The sequence below is a fragment of the Perca fluviatilis genome, chromosome 16, assembly GCF_010015445.1.
Source record: "Perca fluviatilis chromosome 16, GENO_Pfluv_1.0, whole genome shotgun sequence".
NCBI lineage: Eukaryota > Metazoa > Chordata > Actinopteri > Perciformes > Percidae > Perca > Perca fluviatilis.
The window spans coordinates 34,283,425-34,304,323 of record NC_053127.1 but is presented as its reverse complement, the minus strand read 5'-3'; the positions used below and the strand labels follow the sequence as shown (position 1 = coordinate 34,304,323).

The 20,899-nt window shown below is 39.9% G+C and overlaps 1 protein-coding gene across 5 annotated transcripts; it reads left to right on the top strand.

Moving 5' to 3' along the window:
- The first annotated feature begins 4,194 nt into the window (after positions 1–4,194).
- LOC120543837 (cytotoxic and regulatory T-cell molecule) lies at positions 4,195–19,763 on the top strand. Of its 5 annotated transcripts, none has more exons than XM_039777126.1 (11): positions 4,195–4,300; positions 11,344–11,490; positions 11,637–11,789; positions 11,978–12,097; positions 13,656–13,811; positions 14,807–15,052; positions 17,243–17,290; positions 17,463–17,525; positions 17,714–17,854; positions 17,945–18,046; positions 19,370–19,763. In XM_039777126.1, the coding sequence occupies exons 2-11, from the start codon at positions 11,463–11,465 to the stop codon at positions 19,543–19,545; spliced, it is 1,233 nt and encodes a 410-aa protein (XP_039633060.1). In that variant the 5' UTR covers positions 4,195–4,300; positions 11,344–11,462; the 3' UTR covers positions 19,546–19,763. The 5 variants fall into 5 exon arrangements, with proteins under 5 accessions (XP_039633060.1, XP_039633061.1, XP_039633057.1 ...); XM_039777127.1 differs by lacking the exon at positions 4,195–4,300 and adding an exon at positions 9,896–9,964 and having other exon boundaries at positions 11,344–11,484; positions 17,960–18,046; XM_039777123.1 differs by lacking the exon at positions 4,195–4,300 and adding an exon at positions 9,896–9,964 and having other exon boundaries at positions 11,344–11,484.
- Positions 19,764–20,899: the final 1,136 nt, after the last annotated feature.

Here is a 20,899-nt window from a genome sequence, read left to right as displayed (position 1 = left end):
AGGATAATACAGCAGTAATATTAACATATGGTAGCTACATAGTCAGGGCTATCCAACTTTTCCTTTTTGTCACTACCCTACTTCAGGATACATCAGTCACTATCGCAATATATTTTCCATCGTCAGCCAGAGTCTGGATCATCAGTCCAGCATGGGGCTTAGAGACCTGTGGAGACCCCCCTCCCCCCCAAGCGCGTTAAAGCAAGGTCTGGCTACTCCACATAGCCTTCCGGGATGGGAGGAAAATGTGCTCTGGTTTAATGGCATTTATTTAAACCAATCAGAATCGTCATGGGGGGTGCTAAATTCTGCACAGAGCCGCTGCAAAATAGTCGTGCGAGAGAAAACTCAGATTGGACAGATAGTCTAGCTAGCTGTCTGGATTTACCCTGCAGAGATCTGAGGAGCAGTCAACAATAGTCTTCATAAATCCACCGAATTTAAAATTCCGACACAGAGAAAGGAAGGAAACGGAAAATACATGCATACTTTGGAATTTTCTGCGGCACTGGAGCAATCCCGGAAGTGACAAGGCCTGCAGGATTGTGAACAGTGTTATGGCTACATTTCTTTATTGTTTGAGTAGCATCTTTGTACATCACCATCACAAAGGGTGTGGCACTCCTGGGCTTTTTGTGTGAATAAGTTAATTTCATCCCTACAGTATTCTATATTTTAACACAGTATTGCTTTGCCTTACTCCAACAACGGTGAAGTGTCCATGCAGATATTTCCCCCATTGTTGAAGTCGACCTTTACAGGATTTTCTTTTGTTAAAGTGATGGTTCGGAGTAATTCACCCTAGGGTCCTTTGCTCCATGACCTCGAGCCAAACACCCCCCCAGAAGCTTTTTTCACCTGGGTCTAACATTGGTCGAGTTAGCGTAGAGTAGCGTTAACCGCTGAATAACTTAGCGCAGGGGCTAATGGACCCACGTTTGTATCTCGTAAATGACCCCACTAATAATGCCCGAAATGATACCAAAGGTCTACACTTGTACATATAGGTTATGCACTCATAAAACGATGGATTGGAAAGTTTGTAAGTACACCAGAAGTTTATGAACACTTGCCTGCTCTCTTCTGCTCTCTGTTGCTGCTGCTGCTACCTGCATTTAGACGAGTGCTTAGGGCTGTCTACAAATTACTACACTGAAAAGAGATACAACAAAAATATGTATTAATTTAATGATTAAATAAGGTAATGTCTCCAAACTTACCTCAATTATTACTTGTCTCCTGCTAGTTATATTACAGCACTTACTTTAAAAAATAAGTTAAATTAAAAAATATTTTTGTTGCATCTCTTTTCGGTGTTGTAATTTGTAGACGTCCGAACCATCACTTTAAGCCCATCACCTGGCCAAGGCTGTCATTTATGTGATGGCTGATAGATTTTATGTTTATGGAAAATAACGCTTGTAGCCGTATCAGTGTTCAAACTTTACCATCTGTGCTCTTCCTAATGCCTTCTCTCTTTCCACCCCAGCCTCCAGTACACATGGACTGCAGCACTGGCTTGTTAAACCATGCATTACATAAAAGTAATGTATCTATTTCCATACCGTGTGTTATGATGTCCTTTATTTTTATTTTTTGATGCTAATTACTATCTGTGATGTAGCACTGAAAGCCTACTACCTCATTGCAGCATGTAAATTTGTCTCAAGATAATTGAGATCACCATGACCTTGGTCCACCTCTGTGTAATCATAATCAAAAAAGTCATTTATAAAATGATTGCTCTAAGTCAGTGGATTTCTCTTGTGGTACATATCTGGAACTATAATATTATGTGCAATAATCAAATCGCTGAAAGACTTTAATGGTAACTTTTGTTCGTCAGAATTATAAGTTGTCCCTTAACATTAACAACCAATGGTTATAAGAAATATATAAAGTTTGGTTTTCTGACGTGTCATATGTAGGCTACATCAAATGTACTGAACCACAAAAACATTCACTGCTGTTATATTTAACAAGGTAGGCCTATGTGGCACATTTGCAAAACCAGGTAAGTAGTTTTAAGAGAATGTACTCATTTCTGTTTAATCTCAGTTTATTTTAAATTATCCAACCTGATGACAAAAACATTCCCATTGCCAATTCTTTAATTATAATTTCTACGCAGCTGTTAATAAAACTGTTAAATATCAGCTTTTAATATAGGGTATTAACATTCAAGAGGAAATGGTAACAACAGTACACATCAATTACAGGAGATCTGCTGACAGGTGAACATCTAATTGGCCAGTTCCAGATGTTTCCTAATCTAGACCCTGCATGTACAGCAGTACAGAAAATCAGCAAACTTTCCCTTATGTTACCAGCTAATGCTAGTGGTAGCTAGCTAGCTTGGTTGGCACAGAGCTGAACAACATATTTTTAGGCAACTAAAATGTTTCAATTAACTTTGATGAAGTGAAAACACACAGTGAGAGGGTCAAAGTTTAAGATGAAAACACGGACTACCAAAAACAAGTTCAGGGCTATTTTAATGTACAAAGTGCCATGGTTAGCATTGCTTCAAGGTGATTTTTGATCTAATTTTAATTAGATAGGACAGCTGAAGACAGGAAAGGGGGGAGAGAGAGGGGGGATGACATGCAGCAAAGGGCCACGGGTTGGACTCGAACTCAAGCCGCTGCGGTTAGGACTGAGCCTTGGTACATGGGGTACGCACTCAACCAGGTGAGCTACCAGGCTCAGGTGGTAGAGCGTTCCCCTACCAATGGTAAGGTCGCTGGTTCAATCTCTGGCCCTGCGGTCCCATGTCAAAGTGTCCTTTGGGAAGACACTGAACTCAGAATTGCCCCTGATGCTGTGCCGTTGGTGTGTGAATGTTGTGTCCTGTTTTGTACTGCAGTTTGTTGGGGAGGCAGCCTGACAGACAAAAACAGCAGATGACTGGACATGCTGGTCAAAAAGGCCAGCTCAGTGCTGGGCACCTGGACTCATTAAGAACTGTGGTGGAGGGGCGTGCATGTAACAAACTGCACGCCATATTGGCCAATGACATCCCTCCACAACATCCTGGCTTCACAGAGGAGCAGTTACAGTGAGCGACTTCTCTCGCTGCATTGCAGGACTGAGAGGTTTAGGAGATCCTATGTCCCCAGAGCCATCAGGCCTTTAACACCACCCATTCCTATAAACACAAAATGCCAACAACAGCCCTACTGTAACCCCCCACTGAACTCTGGGTTGTTATCCGAGCAACTTACTGATTTTCAATTTCAAGTTTACATGATAATTTAATTCAGTCCCCTATGGGCTTCCATAATTCCACAGCATAAGACTGCAGTCAAGCCAGTCTCCACCAAGGTCTCCACTTCGAAAAGCACCACATTGTTTTGCGGAATGTGTTTATATAGTAGGCATAAAGGTAAGCGTGTGTAAGACCTGTTTCCAAATTAAATGCAAACATATATTAGTCAACGTGATAGGCAATTTCACATTCATAGAATAAATCAGTCAGTCAGGGGAATGATTGTAAAGATTTACAAAGAATATGTTTACAGCATTTAGGCTTCTAACTGGGACGTTTTGGGACCAATTGGCGGGGATTTGCTATGGACAAAATACACACGGTGATACACTGGTAAGAGCAAATGAGGTTTAACAATGTATCCAGCTAATTTAAATAGCTAAAGTAACTGTATTATGTGAACAGTTAACTTAATTTAATATTGTATGAGGCGTTTTCTTTTGCGGGGTGCAAATGTTCCACCAAAACAAGTTCCTTCCAGAGACTATTTAGCAGAGCCACCGTCGCTGAGCTTAGCACCGCCCAAGATGACTGTGATTGGTTTAAAGAAATGCAAACAACCCAGAGCGGTTTTGTTTTGTGTGAAAGGGCCATATGAAGGTAAATATGGTGCAAAATGTGAGCTTCATTTCTGAACGAGCAATTGTATATTTTGAGCAAAGAGAAATTTATTTTGAAAGTACATACATTACATTTTGAAGAGAAATACACAATACACAAGCGAACAAAAATCTATTCCGTGCTCAACAATTAATATTTTTGCATGTTTACTTTTATCTATGTTAATGTTCAATAATAACCCCTGTCACGCAGTTGACTCATGTGCCCTCTCACAAACTCTTGGTTTGTCATGTCTCCCTCTCTCTCTCTCACCCTCTCCACTCTGTGCATGCTCACCTCTGGCCACACACCCAATTAGATCGCTGGTAGCAGGAAACACAAATCTACGGGGGAACAGTCTTTGACACTGCCTGTTGGAACGATAACTGACTACAGTGGAGCTGTTCGACTACAGGATTAAAACACATTTCGGTCAGTATTTCTTATCATTGACCTATATTACAGAAATGTCTTAAAACTTTTGTGTAATGCCGTTGTGTTGTTTGAATTACAATAACATATCTCCTTGTGTGACTAACAGTAGTTTGATTCAGCCTTCTCAAGCAATCCAACATTAGCACGGCAGCGGACCATACAGTCTTTGCAGCCTACATGTCATCTGAACAGCAACACCTAAATGTCATACTACAGCCACATGTAAGGAGGAGACCAGGGACAGTTCTAACACTTTTTGCAATTTTTAGCAATACATCAAAAAACATTTACACTGGAATAACCAATTTGTTATATTATAAACTTCAATCTGTCAACTGCTGAAAATGTATTTAAGTGGTTTTATGAAATATGTAGAACTTGCAAAAATGTGTTACAACCGTAATATGTCTAAAATATACACAATGGAAATCATATACTCAAAATGGAAAATATTATCATGTTATTGTGACTATTCATTACATGTTTTTAAGTAATGATTACCTTTTTTTCATACTACATGACAAAAAAAGAGGTGAAGTTGTCAAATTATAGTGCAAGAAAATAATTTAATGGGTAGAACACCTCAAAAAGTTTAAACATGAACTCAAACATTCTCAACAACAGAGAGGGGGGGGGGCTCGGTAGGCCTAGTCCGAGTCACAGTTGTGGCAAGTGTAAAAATCCCTTCCATCTGTGCAGTCCTTGTGTGCCCAGGCTTTACCGGACCAGCACTGGAGCCAGACCTTCCTTGGCCTGGAGAAGCTCTCCAAGCATACAATGCAGAATTAATTTTCATCATCAGATGAGACCTGAATTTTCTGCTTCTTCGGTTTGGATTTTTTTGTTGTTGCCGAAATAAATTTTTCGTTTAGCTGCAGACCTGCTTTTCTGCTTTCCTGGGCCAGCTTTTGGGTGTGGACGGATGGACACGGGTGAAAAAGTTGTGTCCATAGCAGAGGATGACGGCTCAGGCTCAGGCTCGGACACCACACATGGTGTGACAGGGGATGATGCTCTAAGTGGCATGGAGGATGCCACCGTTGCCACATTGGGTGATGGAGTTGTAGAGGAAGATGGAACCTCTGGTGTCACTGCTGGCAGTGGGTAGTCTGTGGCTAGGGAAGGTGCAAAGTCACTGTCACTGAAAATATTCCTATTAAAAGTCAAATTCCAGTGCATGCAAGCCCTGCCTGAATATTTGCCAGTGATGCAGCACAGGGAAGGGCACTCTTCACAATGCCTGACAGATCATAAATGGTCATTGTGGCTCCTGGATCCAGCTGTCACAGCAGTTGTAGCGCCCCAGCCTCTTCAGTGTTCACTGGCGCAATACCAGGGCAACGTGCAGCTTATAGGAACAGTGTGGGGGGAATGAGAGGAGGACGATGCCATGGCTCCTGCAAAAATCAATCCCCTCCACAGAAAGGTGGGAGGTATGGTTGTCCAGAAGCACTTTTGTGAGTCTGGAAGTGCTTGAGAAAGACCAAAAGGTCCTCCCCTTGCATCCACCCAGACCCATTTGCTGTACCGATACAGCCAGGAGGGCCATTGCTGGTAAAGGAAGGATGGATTTAAAAAAAAAAAATTATAAATTAAAAAAATAAAAAATAAATAAATGCCATATGATTTGGCCACTCTCCTGACTGACTTTCCCTGTGTGATTTCATTGGAAGCCCTGTCCAGCACAGGAAATGGGACTCCCCTGTCGGTCTTCCTCTTTCTGATATTTGGCATGATGTAAGCAATCAGATGTTTCCACTGACTATCTTTATATAAAAAAAGATAATTACCTTAAAATGTGATTTGATGACATTTTACTTTTAATTTGCACATTAAAGGGAGCTTTAGCTTAATTTACCTTAACTTAAAGGGGAAATCTGGTGTTAAATGGGTTTTAGCTATGTTAAGTATGACCCTCAACCACAAGATTGAGGGATTTCCCCTTTAACAGCTTCGGAGTCATTGGAATGGTTATATGACTTTTTCTGGGGTGAATGGTGGCCGTCTCATTATGTTTAATTACTAATGTTAACTAGCATTTTAGTTAGCAATAATTAGCCTGTGTCCATGTTATCTCCTTACATATACCTACGCTCTCCGTCTCTGCAAGATTGGGAATGATTGAGATTTCTCTTGGCACAGCTACCAGAAGACTTCACACTTTCAGACAGGTTGCTCACGTCACATCTACTTTGTCTCTCTCAGTTGGAGGCTGCTCAGTAACGCTGAGCGCTCACCGGAAAAGTGCTTCTAATATCCTTCACTGGAATCCGTCCAGAGCAACGGGATCTGTTGGTCCATTCTTATATACTGTCTATGGTTCCAACTGTCCCTGGTCTCCCTAGTTACCATGTTTTATTAACCTTTATTCTGTTTGTCTGTATATTAGCTTGTGAGCTAGCTAGACATTGCTAATGTTAGTTAATTTATGTCAAAATGCAGTAGCTAACTACTTCCAAGATATGGTTTAACTGGAGACCAGTTAACGTTAGGAATCAGAATTGGCCTTCTTTAATTCTTCGTATGGTTGATTTTAACGCAGTGACAAGTTGAGCGAGTGTGTGAGCATGCACAGAGCGGAGAGGGTGAGAGAGAGAGAGGGAGACATGACAAACCAAGAGTTTGTGAGAGGGCACATGAGTCAACTGCGTGACAGGGGTTATATTTGCACGTTAAAGCTACATTGTGTAAGAATTTGCACGTTAATATGGATAATAGAAAACATGCAAATGCAATTATTTTTGTTCTCTGTAATGTATATGCTTTCAAAATATATTTCTTTGCTTACTCAGGAATGAGGCTACAAGTGCTCACATTTTGCACCATATTTGCCTTCATAGGGCCAGACCTTACTCCATAGGCCTGTGGAGTAAGGTCTGGTCCTATGAAGGCAAATATGGTGCCTTCATGCGAGACTATTGTCTGAGTGACATTCTAAGTTGGTCTGTGTATTGTAAATGTATTGTTACATATGTTTATTGTTAAGTTTGACAAATTATTCACAATTGAAATGGCAAAGCCTCGATTTTCAAAGCATCAGTTTTCTCTGAATTAGTTTGCAGGTGGTATTTTTTATAAAAATCATTTTATTTATTATTGACTGTGCATTCATTTAGTTTTATTGATTTATTTATCATTGACTGACTGAATTATTACCGTGTTTGAAGTGGAGGCTGGCTTGACTGCCATTCAAACTGCTGAATCTGGAGAGGCGTCCCCCTACATTGTCCATTACATTACATTATGCAAGTTTGCCAGATCAGGTAGAGGATCTGTAGTTTGAATGAACTGGACAATGTAATGTAATGGACAATTCCACTTCCAACCTGTAGGGGGACCGAAGCGGGGAAAGTTCTCTAGTGTTGCTTTAAATTGAAAATCTACATTGGCTTAAGAAACCCTAACATGCCATGAGATGATACCAAAGTTCAGACAATAATGTAGATTTCAAGGTTTACTTCCTTGTTAGTACAACTTAAATGTAACCCCTTAAGAGCATACTGTTATTTCCCACAGTCCAACTAAAAATATCAAAGATTTGGAAAAATGTAGTCACTAATGATTTGTTTCCTGATAAATATCTGTATCTGTTTCCAGTGTTAAGGTAAATACTCAAGAGGATCCAAAAAGCATGTGCTCTTCAGTTGAAGTTACAGAGTCCAGACACAACAAAATAAAATACAAAATCAGGATAAATTTTGATATATTTGAGGCAGTTTTATGTCTGAATTGCTGGTCAATCTTATGTGAGCAGAACACGGTCCTTGGCAAATTTTGTGGTTGTGTCTGTTATGTTGGGTAGTATATGGAAGGTTAAAGCAGATTAGCCATGGGCACCATGACAAAATGTCATGACCGACATTGCCATCCCTTGAGCCACACCGATGGCTGAAATTTGACCCAATATTATAATTGGGTTTAGAACCTCAATTCCATGACCATTCTCTGGCTAAAATGTTTTGATGATTGATTTGACTTCTATGGAACTTTTATAAAAAATTAAAACATCTTAGCCAGAGAATTGTCACGGAATTGTGGTTCTAGACCCAACTATGAGATACTTCAAACAGTTTCTGTCTGAATTCATGCTTTTGCCTTTACATCTATGCTTTCACACAGGAAGTTTGTTTGCTAAGAAGACCTCTCCAAAGGCAACCATAGACCTGTGCAAAGCAGTTTATCTCAGTGACGTACAATTACAGCCTGAAGTTCAAGAGGACCAGTTGGTGAATAAAGCCGGTTTCCGACCAAGTAGTTACAGGAATGTAGTTCTAGGAAAAGTCCACTTCTAAACAGTTCTACTAACTACTTTCCCCCATAACCAGTTTTTCCATTTGTATTTGCACTGGCCAAGTGGCCATATGGACTGGTAAGAGGGGTAAGGGAGTGACGCAAGCACGCCAACGGTCTTTATAAAATCAGAAAACAAATACACCAAAAAAAGTATGAACTAAATACTAAATCTAATGTCTCCCGAAGAGAAACGGGTATCTCTCTCTCCCCCGCCTCTTCCTGCTGCGCCGTGGCCGTGTGTGTGTGTGTGTGTGTGTGTGTGTAACCACAGGTTCCAGTTGATCTTATGATGGACATGTGTTGTGATATTTAAACAAACGATCCATCAACGAAATAAAAGCCTCTTATTTATGAGAGCTGTCTGAGAGACCTCCAGCTGACAGAGGGGTGTCTGAGCGTGTCTGGCCCAGTGACGAGCTAGCGGCCGGGGCAGGCACCTGCTGGCTGTCCTGTCACTTCATGGAGCTTCTCACCTCCGAAATCTTTGAAGCAAATTGTCAATTTGGCAACGATTTTCAAAAGACTGCCTATATTCAAAATCTAAACAGTTCATTTCTCACTTAAAAGAAAGAAGAAAAAAAACAAGATGGCGAAAATTGTTAAAATTGTACCGTTGTGGGGACTCTTATTTCACCTAGGTCCCTATGCTGAAAAGGGAACAGCGAAAAGAAGTAGGAGCTGAAAGAGTTACAGGAACTGCAGTCCCACAAGAAAAAAAGGGTTCTAGGAATGCTATGTTCTAGGAACTGCAAAAATCCCTCCGGTTCCCCAAAGTTCCTGAACAGTTGGAGCTGATCTAATTGAGACCGTTAGGCTCTCTGATACAAACTGAAGTATTCCGTTATAGCTAAACCAGGCACCCTGAAAATAATCTAAACATTTGACTCTGATGAACCCAACAGACCACAGTAAACACAGTTAACTTGTGTTAGCAGAAAAAGCACAAATATATGTAACTACTAACAATCATAATGTCCCTCCTCCATGTGTGAAATACAATCTACCTGCAATTTGTTTTGAAGATTTATGTTGTGAAAATGGTTAATTAAAGATACTGAATAGTAAGATTTGTTTTTACTTTTCCATGAAATCACTAAAAATGACTGTTGGGTAGTATACCTATCATTCAGTTTCAGAAACAGTAGCTGATAAAATCCTGAACTATTAACCTTGTACTTTTACCAGTATCACATGAGAATCTCTTGAACCTGTGGAAACCACATGGCTGTGATGTCACGGAAGGTCCCTCAGTACTGTACAAATAGATCAAGTGATGAGGAAGCGCGGCAGAGTCGAAGTGTGATTGTTAGTGAGTGTCAGAGATGGAAGTGAAGCTGCAGCTCAGCGTCTTCGTGTTACTCATACAGGGTGAGTCCTTTACTTTCAATACTTATCGCCTGGCACGCTTTGTTAGGAAAAGTAGAGAAGCGGAGATGAATCGTACCATTAAAAACAGCTGATGAACCGGCTGGAAGAGGACTTGCCTATGACAGATACAATACTGGTCTTTTGATGGCAATGTGGGATATTTGCAAAATTCTAGGGTTTATTGAGGACATTTTGGGCAAAATTACAATGCTTCTGACAAGTCAAATGGTTGCTTTTGTCTTCAGTAAAAACAATGTTGCCCAAACTTATGCTTTTTGAGGCATTAGTGTATGTTTTACATGTAAAGCTTTTGATTTAGTCACCTTTGATAAATTGCATTCCCATATGGATTCTCAACCAATTTACCCATTTTATTTTACTACATTTTATTCAATTATTATTTCATTTTGGCACATTGTAATATATGTTTGCAAGCATGTTTATATATGAATATACTGTATATCTCGGTTTATCGGTTCTTATGTGATGCATATATTTTAAATTGCAAATAGTATTTCCTGTGAAATGAAATATTCTTTCGAAATCAGGCTTTAAAAAAAAAATTGGGTCTGAAACCCAATCACTAAAGTTTAGAGAAAACTCTCCAAAACATGCTGGCGTAAAGTACAAAGTTTGTGTCTAAGTATTTTTCTGTCTTTTTCATACATTTCTTCAGTCACAGTACTGTAATATCTAACACACAACCCACGCTGTCGAAAAGTCCTGATGACCTGTGATCCTTTGAGCCCACTGTCCTCACTGCTGGTTTCAATATGCCCCCACAAGTGTTTTCGTGGGGGCACAAAATTCGTCATTCTCACCCCATAGGAAAGAAAAAGCCCCCATTACAAAAACCTACAACATTTCTCCAGCCACGACTTTCTCTTTCACCATGAAATAACTGACCACATTACTTCCTGTCTCATCAGACATGCATTATACTGTATGTGTGACAGGGGGGGGGGGTTGCTTATATTGTAGTTGCAGTAGGAGTTAAGTTTTCTTTCCTGTCACACCACCTCCACACACAAACACACACACACACACACACACACACACACACACACACACACACACACACACACACACACACACACACACACACACACACACACACACACACACACACACACTAGATGAGTCAAACCGTGAGAAACAGGGTTTCAACTTCGGACACCTCTGTATGCGAGGGATGGAAACATACTTTAATTCCAATAGACGTTGGCTCAACCGTTTGTGAAGAGTAGAGGGGTAGCTGCCTGGAATTGGTGTTATCTTATGAAATGTTAAATGTATTATCAAACTGTATGGCGTGGAATTGACATTGTGCTCTGTGTGAAATTTCAAGGAAATTGATGTTTCTATTTATTTGATTGCAGTTTCCCTGGCGGTCCATCAGCGTGTGACTGTGATAAAAGGTCAGACCCTCAGTTTAACCTGCCCGCTTAGTAATGCTCACAAGACCAATGCCGACTGGAAGAACCCTGAAGGATATATTATGTTCTTTAACACCAATCAAGGTGAAGGTGATATATTTTTGTGCTTCAATCACACAACACACGTATAACAGCAACACACATTGTCTAATGTTTGGGCAAAACATTGCAAGAATCTCTAAGACTTTTGAAATGTAGGATATTAAACATATTTCCCCCCCCTCACTTGCTCCCAGCTTTAAAGGACAAGCGCTACAGCATCACAAATCTGTCGGAGTCAGAGTTCAGCATCAGTATTTCCAATGTCACCTTCAAAGACGGAGGAAACTACACATGCTCTCAGTATCATGATCGCACAACAGAGAGGAAAGTGGAGGTGACAGTATTAGGTGAGAATAATGTTGCAGTTGACAGATTGTTTTATTGTTGAAGCCAGCAAATGATATGACGTTGACAATTATTTTTATTATAAGGGCTATAAGCTTCACTGTGACTCGCCATGACCATTGTGTCGATGATTTACTGAGCATTTCATTATAATGTAATAACATATGCTCTGGTGTTCATTATTTTAAAGGCCTTCCCAAAATGCGAGTAACAAAGCATAATGGAAAGTTTGTGATAAAATGCACTGCTGAGGGGAACCACTATCCTCCCCAGATCTTCTGGAAATTGAATCGTGGGCCTGAAATTCTTGGTAAGTTGTTAATAACGTTATATTAATAAGACGTGAACTTAGGGATGATTTAAAGCTTTAACCCAGAACATGCATGTCTGGAAAGAGAAAAAAAGGTCTTCACACTGCGGTAAAAGCATGGAAGGAGCTTCCAGAAGAAGTTGTATGTTCCCCTTCAGTTAACTTTTTTAGGTTGTATACATTTTGTCTGTCAAAAGATGTAGCCTAATGTACAATTATAAAGCTGGTTTGTAATTTATGTGACTTATTTATGAAATGTAAGTCATTTTCAATCATGAAATGAATGTGCTTTCAAATTTGTTTATATAATTTTTGTGTTGTTTGAGTCTGGAATAGAGCATTTTATATCCTGTAGCAGAATTTTTCAATAAATTTGAATAAATGGCAAAAGCTACATAGCAGAAAAGAGGCGAACCAAAGTGAGGTTGTTACCGTCGATGCCCCACTTTGGTTCGCCTCTTTTTTGAACATGACTCAGAAAGGTGCATCGCCTGCCATCTTTAGCTGCATGTTTGTGGGGCTGTATCTCGTGCACTCTTCTCTTTTTGATGAGACAATTTTTGTACAGCACTGTGACTGGCTCAGCTGTTTCAGAGACATGAAACCTTTAAGTTTTTATTTTGTCCAATAGTTTTGTGCCTAGCGCAATGCATACATGAACAAAAACAGCAGGTATGCTTGGAGCACTCACTGTTTTTGAACACCCAGCCCTTTGCACTGGCCATTGCGATTGCCCTTTTGTAGGCGTATCAAAATTAGATTCAGCAACCACAGAGTGGGCTCATCTCTTGATGACAATACCTTCCACAGTTACAGTAATCTCTACCCCCTTATGGTGGGTTAGTGGGTTGGCGGATGTTATTTCAAGCCCCAATGACGGCCATAACCTTTAAAATTGCTTAATTATTGTGTCCTTTAATGACCGAAACTCAACACTTTGACAAACATGTAGACCCACTCATTTTATTTTGGGTGAAATTTGCATCCTGATAAATTTCCCTTGGCCTTTGGAATTAAAATAGCCCCAAATCATCACATACCCTTCACCATACCTAGAGATGGGCATGGTTTTATGTCAGTTAGCCTAATAGCTCGTTTGATTTGCATTGAGAGATGATTTTATGGAAAGTACCCCATGCCAATCTCTAGGTATGGTGAAGGGTATGTGATGATGTGGCGCTATTTTAATTCCAAAGGCCAAGGGAACTTTATCAGGATGCATAGTATCCTGGATCCATGAAATAACTGGCCTTTAAAAATAAAAATCTGCCTGCCTCTGTGGGAATTTAACATAGGGGTGTACTTACTTATGTGTATTTTAAGGAAGAACATTTATTTATTTACAATACATTATTCATTCACAAAGAAAATTTCTAAAAGATGATTTTTTTTTATTCCTCTTCTTAGTCAACTTTAGCATGGGCTCATAAACTTTTGAGCACAACTGTAAATTGTGAGTTCTCAGCAATGTCGTATTATGATTGAGTTTCTTTGACTACTGGTGCTGCTGGTACACCTGCTTAGAAATGGATACTGATGACATCATATCATTCCACAGCACACGCCCAGGTCCACCATGGAGGCAAAAAATATGTCTCAGTGGATATGTTACGTCTTCACTCAGTGAAGAACAGAGTCACTGTGAAATGTCTCGTTCGCCATCCGGCGCTGCTCTCAGAACCTCTGATGGACTTTGTCCAAATTCAACAACATTGTGAGTACTTCCTTATTTTTTTTTTATTTTTTATTTTTAATGAATTATCTCTGTTTCTCTCACTCTCCCCCAGCTCCAATTAGAGTAAAAATGTCCCTTGCATTTACCAAAACGTGTTTACTGAGAAGTACTTCTGTATAAAGGTTTATATTTGAGGAACAATGAAAGCGTAGTTGTGTCGTCTCAAAACAGGGAAAGCACTGGAGAGGGGTTTTTCCGCACTAGTTACTCCATGACACTGTCCGCAGCACTAGACTGTGAAACTTGACCGACCAAAAACAAAACACAAAACGGCCTCATGCAATTTCCTCTTTCTGTATGTCACAAATAGTCTGGTTTCCTGTATTCATATGAAAAAGAAAAAAAACAGATGTGTGATTGGCAGGTTGTTCAAATGCCTGCATGGATTTTCAATTGGATTTTCCATGAGTTGAATGCTTTTTCTGCTTAAAGTGCACATATTATGTTTTTTGGGTTCATCCTTTCTCCTTTTTGTGTTATATATCTTTTTTGTGCATGTTATAGGTTTACAAAGTAAAAAAGCCCAAACTCCCCCCGAAAGGGACTTACCATCTCCAACAGAAAACTCTGTTCACCAACTGCTCCAAACAGCTCTATTGTAGTCCAGCCTTTACTTCAGAGACAAACGTGGTCACTTTGGAACACACGTTATAATGCTCGCCTAGCTGCTAGCGTGGCCCTCATACTCTGCTTCTGACTGGCTAGTAGTCCTTACCTAGGTACTGAGCATGTGTGCCTCCTAACAAAGATGGAACAGAAGTGAGATGTCTCACTCTGTAGCTAAAACAGAGAGCTCAACACACAGGGTGAAAAGAGGAGCTGCAGCAATGTGCAGTACAACAAAAATATGGTGTTTTTTGAAAATTAAACCACATAAACCTATTCTGGTACAACCTCTAAATACAATTATGAACCGGAAAATGAGGATAATATGAGCACTTTAAATAATAATGTAAACCCCCTCTCTGTCACAGTAACAAAGCCCCGGCGCACAACCACGACCAGATCACCCATAACCCAGCCTCGAGGGTCAACAGAGGGGCAGACAACAACAAGCAGCTGGTCCAGACATGGGAGAACGACAGTGTACCATGCAGCCACAGAGGTGGACAGGACTTCATCACACAGCTCTACACAGTTATCAACTCTTCCCCCCAATCAGCTGTTTTCCTCCAATGAGCCAAAGAGGGCCACTGCACCCACTGGACTGGACACTAGTGGTGAGTGACTTTTTAACTTTGTAATAATAATAATAATACATTTATTTTATATAGCACTTTAAAAGGTACTCAAAGTTACTTTACAAGGTAAAAACAATAACGAGATCAGTATAAAAACTTGAATAACAACTAGGGGTGGGGGGGAAAAGTCAATACAGCATAGTATCGCAATATCTTCCGTGGCAATACTGTATCGATACACAGACGTATCAATCTATTATTATATATGTGTTGGTCAGTTTGTCTGCTTGACTATCCCATTTTGCAGCAATAAAAGTGAAGTGAGATGAACAAACAGAGATCTGTAGCTTTTTAGATTAAAACAGATGTTGACAAAAGTTCCTTTTGGGGACATCATTTGAAATTGGGAAAAAATTTGAAGTTGTAAAAAAGGTAATTGCAATTTGTTTAACATTGCAATCATATCGTATCGTGATAATATCGTATCGTGACATAAGTATCGTGATGATATTATATCGTGAGGCCTCTGGTGATCCCCTCCCCTAGTAACAACTAGAGATAAATATTTTTTTAAAATGCAGCAAAACTGCATAGAAACAAAAGGAAGCAGCTAAGATGTGAGGCTGGGGGTGGGAGTATGACGGGGCAGGAGCTCAGTGAGGGAGGAGGACGTTGCCATTTAAAAAAAAGAATAACATAATTGTGACAATGAAAATACAATTTGTTATAGATCAGTGAATTTGTAGATAACTTTTATTGTTAAATATAATGTCAGAAGGGATCATTGGCCCCCGGGCATCTTCCCATTATCAAATCTGGCACTCTTTAAAAAAAGTTTGGACCCCCGGGTCTATGTGTGAGTAGACCGGCTGCTGAGTTTTGGATATATTGCAGAGTTTTGAGGAATTACGTATTCCACATTAGATGATGTAATGCAGAACATGAAGAAAAGGTTAGATAGAAACAGTAGAAATCTTTAACCAACAACACCTAAGAGATTACATGGCAGAAGACCGATCAGATTCAAATAGTGAATTATGGCATACCTCAAAGACTCAGTATTCATAAAACAGAACAATAATGTCTACATTAATTTATTAAAATGTACAGTATCTAAAAACGTAAAGTACACCGTAAATAACAATGTGGATTAATGAACCTTAAATGGGTTTTCCTCTATGCTCATCCCTTGTTTATTTCTCTGTACAGCACATGTATAATAGGTTGCAGTCAGCCCATGAGATGGAAAGTACAGATATCTCAGCTTTCACAGTGCATTTAAAACAGATGCATAACCACCACTATAGTTATGATACTAGATCTGTTTCCTGTGACGGAAGTGTCAGAGTATAGTGTGAAACTCAACATTCATACATTCTGAGCAGGGGTGGAAGAAGTATTCAGATCCTTTACTGCAGTAAAAGTACTAATGCCACACTGTCAAAATACTCTGTTACAAGTAAAAGTCCTGCATTGAACAAGTTACTTAAGTAAAAGTTTCTAAGTATCATCAGGAAAATGTACTTAAGTATTTAAAGTGAAAGTACTCAATGCAGAAAAATCTTCCCATTTTAGAAACTGGAAATGATCCAACCAGTTGTGTGTTTAATGGTCTAATCATTTCAGCTGTAGAGAACTGTCGGCCTGTATATTGTCGGGTAGTTTAATTTATAAAACGTCAGATTTTATAAAGTACATGTGTTTTGTGTGCAGAAATCCTCATGTGTAAAGTAACTAGTAACTAAAGCTGTAACAGATGAATGTAGTGGAGTAAAAAGTACAATATTTCTATAAGTAGAAAGTTGCATGAAAAGAAAAGACTCAAGTAAAGTACAAGTACCTCAACATTTGGACTTAAGTACAGTACTGGAGTAAATGTACTTAGTTACATTCCACCACTGATTCTGAAGATGGAACAGTGAGGCATCATGCAGTTAAGGAGCCTTTCCGAGATCAAACTAAATGCTGTTTACATTTTCTGAAATATTTGAAGCCCGAGGTTTTCAACTTTAAATAAGCAATATTTGTCAGAGATAAATGAATTTTGACATTACAAGTTACACAGGACCTTACAGTTTCTTCTTAAATGACATTCAGTTATTCATCTGCTCATCTTCATGCATTACAGAAATCATTTTCTTTAAAAAATAAAAACCTGTATTGACTTCTATTTTCTCATGAGGCTTATTTATCAAAAAGTCTTTATTCTTCATTTCTCTGTGTTATCAGGCTCAACCAGGAGCAAAGACACCATCCGAAATGCAACAAGCACAACAGGTATGATATCCAGTGAGATTATATGACAAACTATTCTTGACAAATGTCAGTCTGATCCCACCTAGTGGTAATTTTGGACAACCACAATTGAGTTGTTCCATTTAGAAAACAGGCAGCAACAGTTTATGTTAGTCTGTGTTATTGACTGTATCTTCTTCATAATTCCTTAAAGGCTGGACATCTGAGACCACAGAGGAGATCACATCCCATAACCGCACAGAGGGAAACACAACAGGTACGTTCACACTGTCATCAGTATTAGTGTCTGCATGGTGGAGACTAAAGTTCTGTTGCTCTGGTATGAAAATGATAATCAGATAACAGACTTGCTTTTACACATAGTATAAATGCATAGGATTAAAATTAAATTAAATTAATGAAGTCTTTGCTGAACTTAACCACGAGCATTCTGTTAATTCCCAGTGAGTGACCCAAAGATGCAGATAGAAACTAGAAGTTCATCATTACTGGTCTTCCTGGTTACATGCCTGATCTTCGGTCTTCTGGTGGTAGTGATTTTTTTTGCCATCAAGCTGAGGAGAGCGCACATTACCTGGAAGAGAGGTAAGCAGATATTCCCATTTTCTGCATCTTGTAATTAAGCTGCAAGCACTTTCTTTTTTAAATGTATTTAAAAAAAAAAACATTTGACAGTTTTTATTGTTACAGAGAATGAGGACTCTGATCCATCAGACGATAGCAGTAAATCAAAATACAGCCAGGAAGACAAGAACTCCCAAGGACAAAGGCGAAGAGGTAAGCAGATTCAGCACTGTGGCCAGAAGAAATATACTGAACAGCAGAGACTGTAATCCAAGTGCAAACATTCAAATTCCTCTTGTTCCCATCACATGCTTTGTGAACACATTGGTAATTTATAGGGCCCTTTCTTGCACCCGGCACAGCGCAGCACAAAGCCCAAGTGAGTGTCTTTGCTAGTTTAAGTCCGACGCAGCGCCCACGTCGTTTAAATAGCAAATGCACCTATGCCCATCTTAGTCCCGATGGATGGATGCTGGTCTTACAGAGAGGCGTATTCAGGTGCATTCTGGGCGTATTGCTATCTTGAGGCAGCGGGAAGTGATCGCACCATTGAAAAACAAAAACCTGGTCTAAAGTCAATAACGCAGCATTTCATTGTTATTTTAACAGAGCATTAGTAAAATGCTCCTAGGCTTATGCACAGCACAGGCACATTATGCTTGTTACACACACAAGGACGCGCAGCAGCACACACATGCAGAAGATTACAAATAAAAATATTACGGTGTAAATCCTCCATCATAACAGCAATGCTCCAAGGTCCAAACACGCCTGGCTTTAAAGGGAATGGGAGATGACACTGATTGGTTTATTGCATGTTACGCCCAAAACACACCTCTGAATTAATGAAGACACTAAGAACAACCCTATTGAACCATGCACCCGGCGCACGGACCCTTTTTATCGCTGTCAAACCAGCAAAAGTGGATTCGGGCACGCCCTAAACACACCTGTGCCAGGCGCTTCACGCCGTGCGCTTCGATCGTTAAAATAGGGCCCATAGAAGGGTTGTGCTATGGGTTGAAATTCAATGTGATTATTATTGAATGCAACTTTTAGCTATAGGATTGAATTAAGCTCGGTAAAACATGCCGAGAGAGTGTTTGCTTAATGCTGGCAGCCTTGGGAGAAAAAGATACATGCTTTCTACTAGTCAGTCAGGAAATAAAGGTTACTTTTGTCCAGATGAGGAGGCCAAGAAATCCAGTCAGATAATATGAGTTTAATTCAACACATTCAAAACTTTGAATTCAATAAAACATATATTAAACATTTTACATTAACTTCTGGTAAACCCTTCTTTTAGTGCGGTTTCACATCAATGTGTATCTGTATTTTGTACATACATTTGTACATTCTAATTGTCTTATTAGACTGCTACTTAATTTTGTTCCTGAATTCATTTTATTTGACAGTAAACAGGCGACTAATTCAATTCAAGCCTTCAGTCTCTGGTGACCTGTTTCTGTATGAATCTGTGGTTGTAAAATGCTAAAATTCTCTCTCTCTCTCTCTCTCTCTCTCTCTCTCTCTCAGGGCTCTTTAACACGGCATTCACACGGTACGAAGTTGAAAAGCCAGCTGTGATAACCTCGGTGATAAACACAGCTGCGATGGCAGACACAGAGAGTGAAAAGAAAGAGCAGACGTCTCCACCTCAAACCCCAGGACAAACTTCCGCCAAGTGTGACATAAAGGAGACAGAGCTGTAACAATCTGTAAAATACTACATTTATAACATCAGCAATGTCATTTGCACCGTTATCATGCTCACAGATTAAGCTGATTAGCTTTTTATCGTACCTTGTAAAAAAAGGAAATGTTTACACATAACATAATGTTGTAACTTGCTAGTACTGTATTGTAGCCTACCGTGTAAATACTGTACACTTTGTGTTTGAATGTACCAATAAATTCTATTTTGCTACAACACAATGTCATCTTTTTTTCAAAACATGGATGAGTGATGTTTTAGGGAAATAGTAATAATTGTGGCTCTGCTTCTGCACCCTGAGACACATCTTTAACCTCACTGCCTAGGCAAAAGGTAACCACCAGGGGTTAAAGTGGGCTGGAACAATCCGGAACTGCACTCCTGCACTCCTGCACCTTTGAATAATTAATAGTAGGCCTAAATGAAACGGATTTGCAGTTTCATACATCAGTGAGATTGTAGCCTACAGATAGGCGGAAGAGGAGAGGAGGGCTAAACTAAAGCTAACTCCTCATCGGCTATATCTACCAAGCATTATATATATCTTTTTTTTTATCACTGATTGGTCAGTTTGGTGTCACTGGCAAGTCACTGTTTCATTATAATGCATGCAGTTATTATGGTATTACTATGCTCTTGGTTGGATGCATTGCAACCTGCATACTGTATAGTACATCTAGTGTGGTCTGTTGTATTGGCAGGAGTCTGGGGTGTCAGACCAGGGGGAAAAAGGGGACTAATACAGGGGCCTTATGTGACGAGGGCCCACAAATATACTAGAATGAATAGCTGGGGATGCATTAGTCTATATCCACGAGGTTCCACTTCCGGGATGGCTCCGGTGCCGCAGGAAATTCCGCCGGATGTCCCTCATTTTCGGCTGGATATCCTGTCACCTTAAACTTCCTTTGTGTTGGCGTTCTAACCTCCGGTGGATTTGTGAGGACTATGGTTAACTGCTCCTCAGATCTCTGCAGGGTAAATCCAGACAGCTAGCTAGACTATCTGTCCAATCTGAATTTTCTGTTGCACGACTAAAACTACTTTTGAACGTACACACTTTCCACCAAAACAGGTTCCTTCCCGAGGCTATTTTGCAGAGGCACTGTGCAGAGCATTCCATGATGACTGTTATTGGTTTAAAGAAATGCCGATAAACCAGATCACGTTTTTCTCCCATCCTGGAATGCTGTGTGGACTAGCCAGACCCTCCTTCGCAGCGCCGTGGAGGAAGGTCTGGCAAAGCGAGACTGGTCAGTTTGGTGTCACAGTGTAGCAAGTCAGTGTTTCATTTGAATGCATTCAGTTATTATGGCATTACTATGCTCTTGGTTGGATGCATTGCAATCTGC

Bases quoted from the DNA above. Each gene is read 5' to 3' on its own strand.
- LOC120543837 (XM_039777122.1), top strand. From the start codon at position 9,919: ATGGAAGTGAAGCTGCAGCTCAGCGTCTTCGTGTTACTCATACAGG. The intron at 11,491-11,636 runs GTGATATATTTT...ACTTGCTCCCAG, and splicing joins TAACACCAATCAAGGTGAAG to CTTTAAAGGACAAGCGCTAC. The intron at 12,098-13,655 runs GTAAGTTGTTAA...ATCATTCCACAG, and splicing joins TCGTGGGCCTGAAATTCTTG to CACACGCCCAGGTCCACCAT.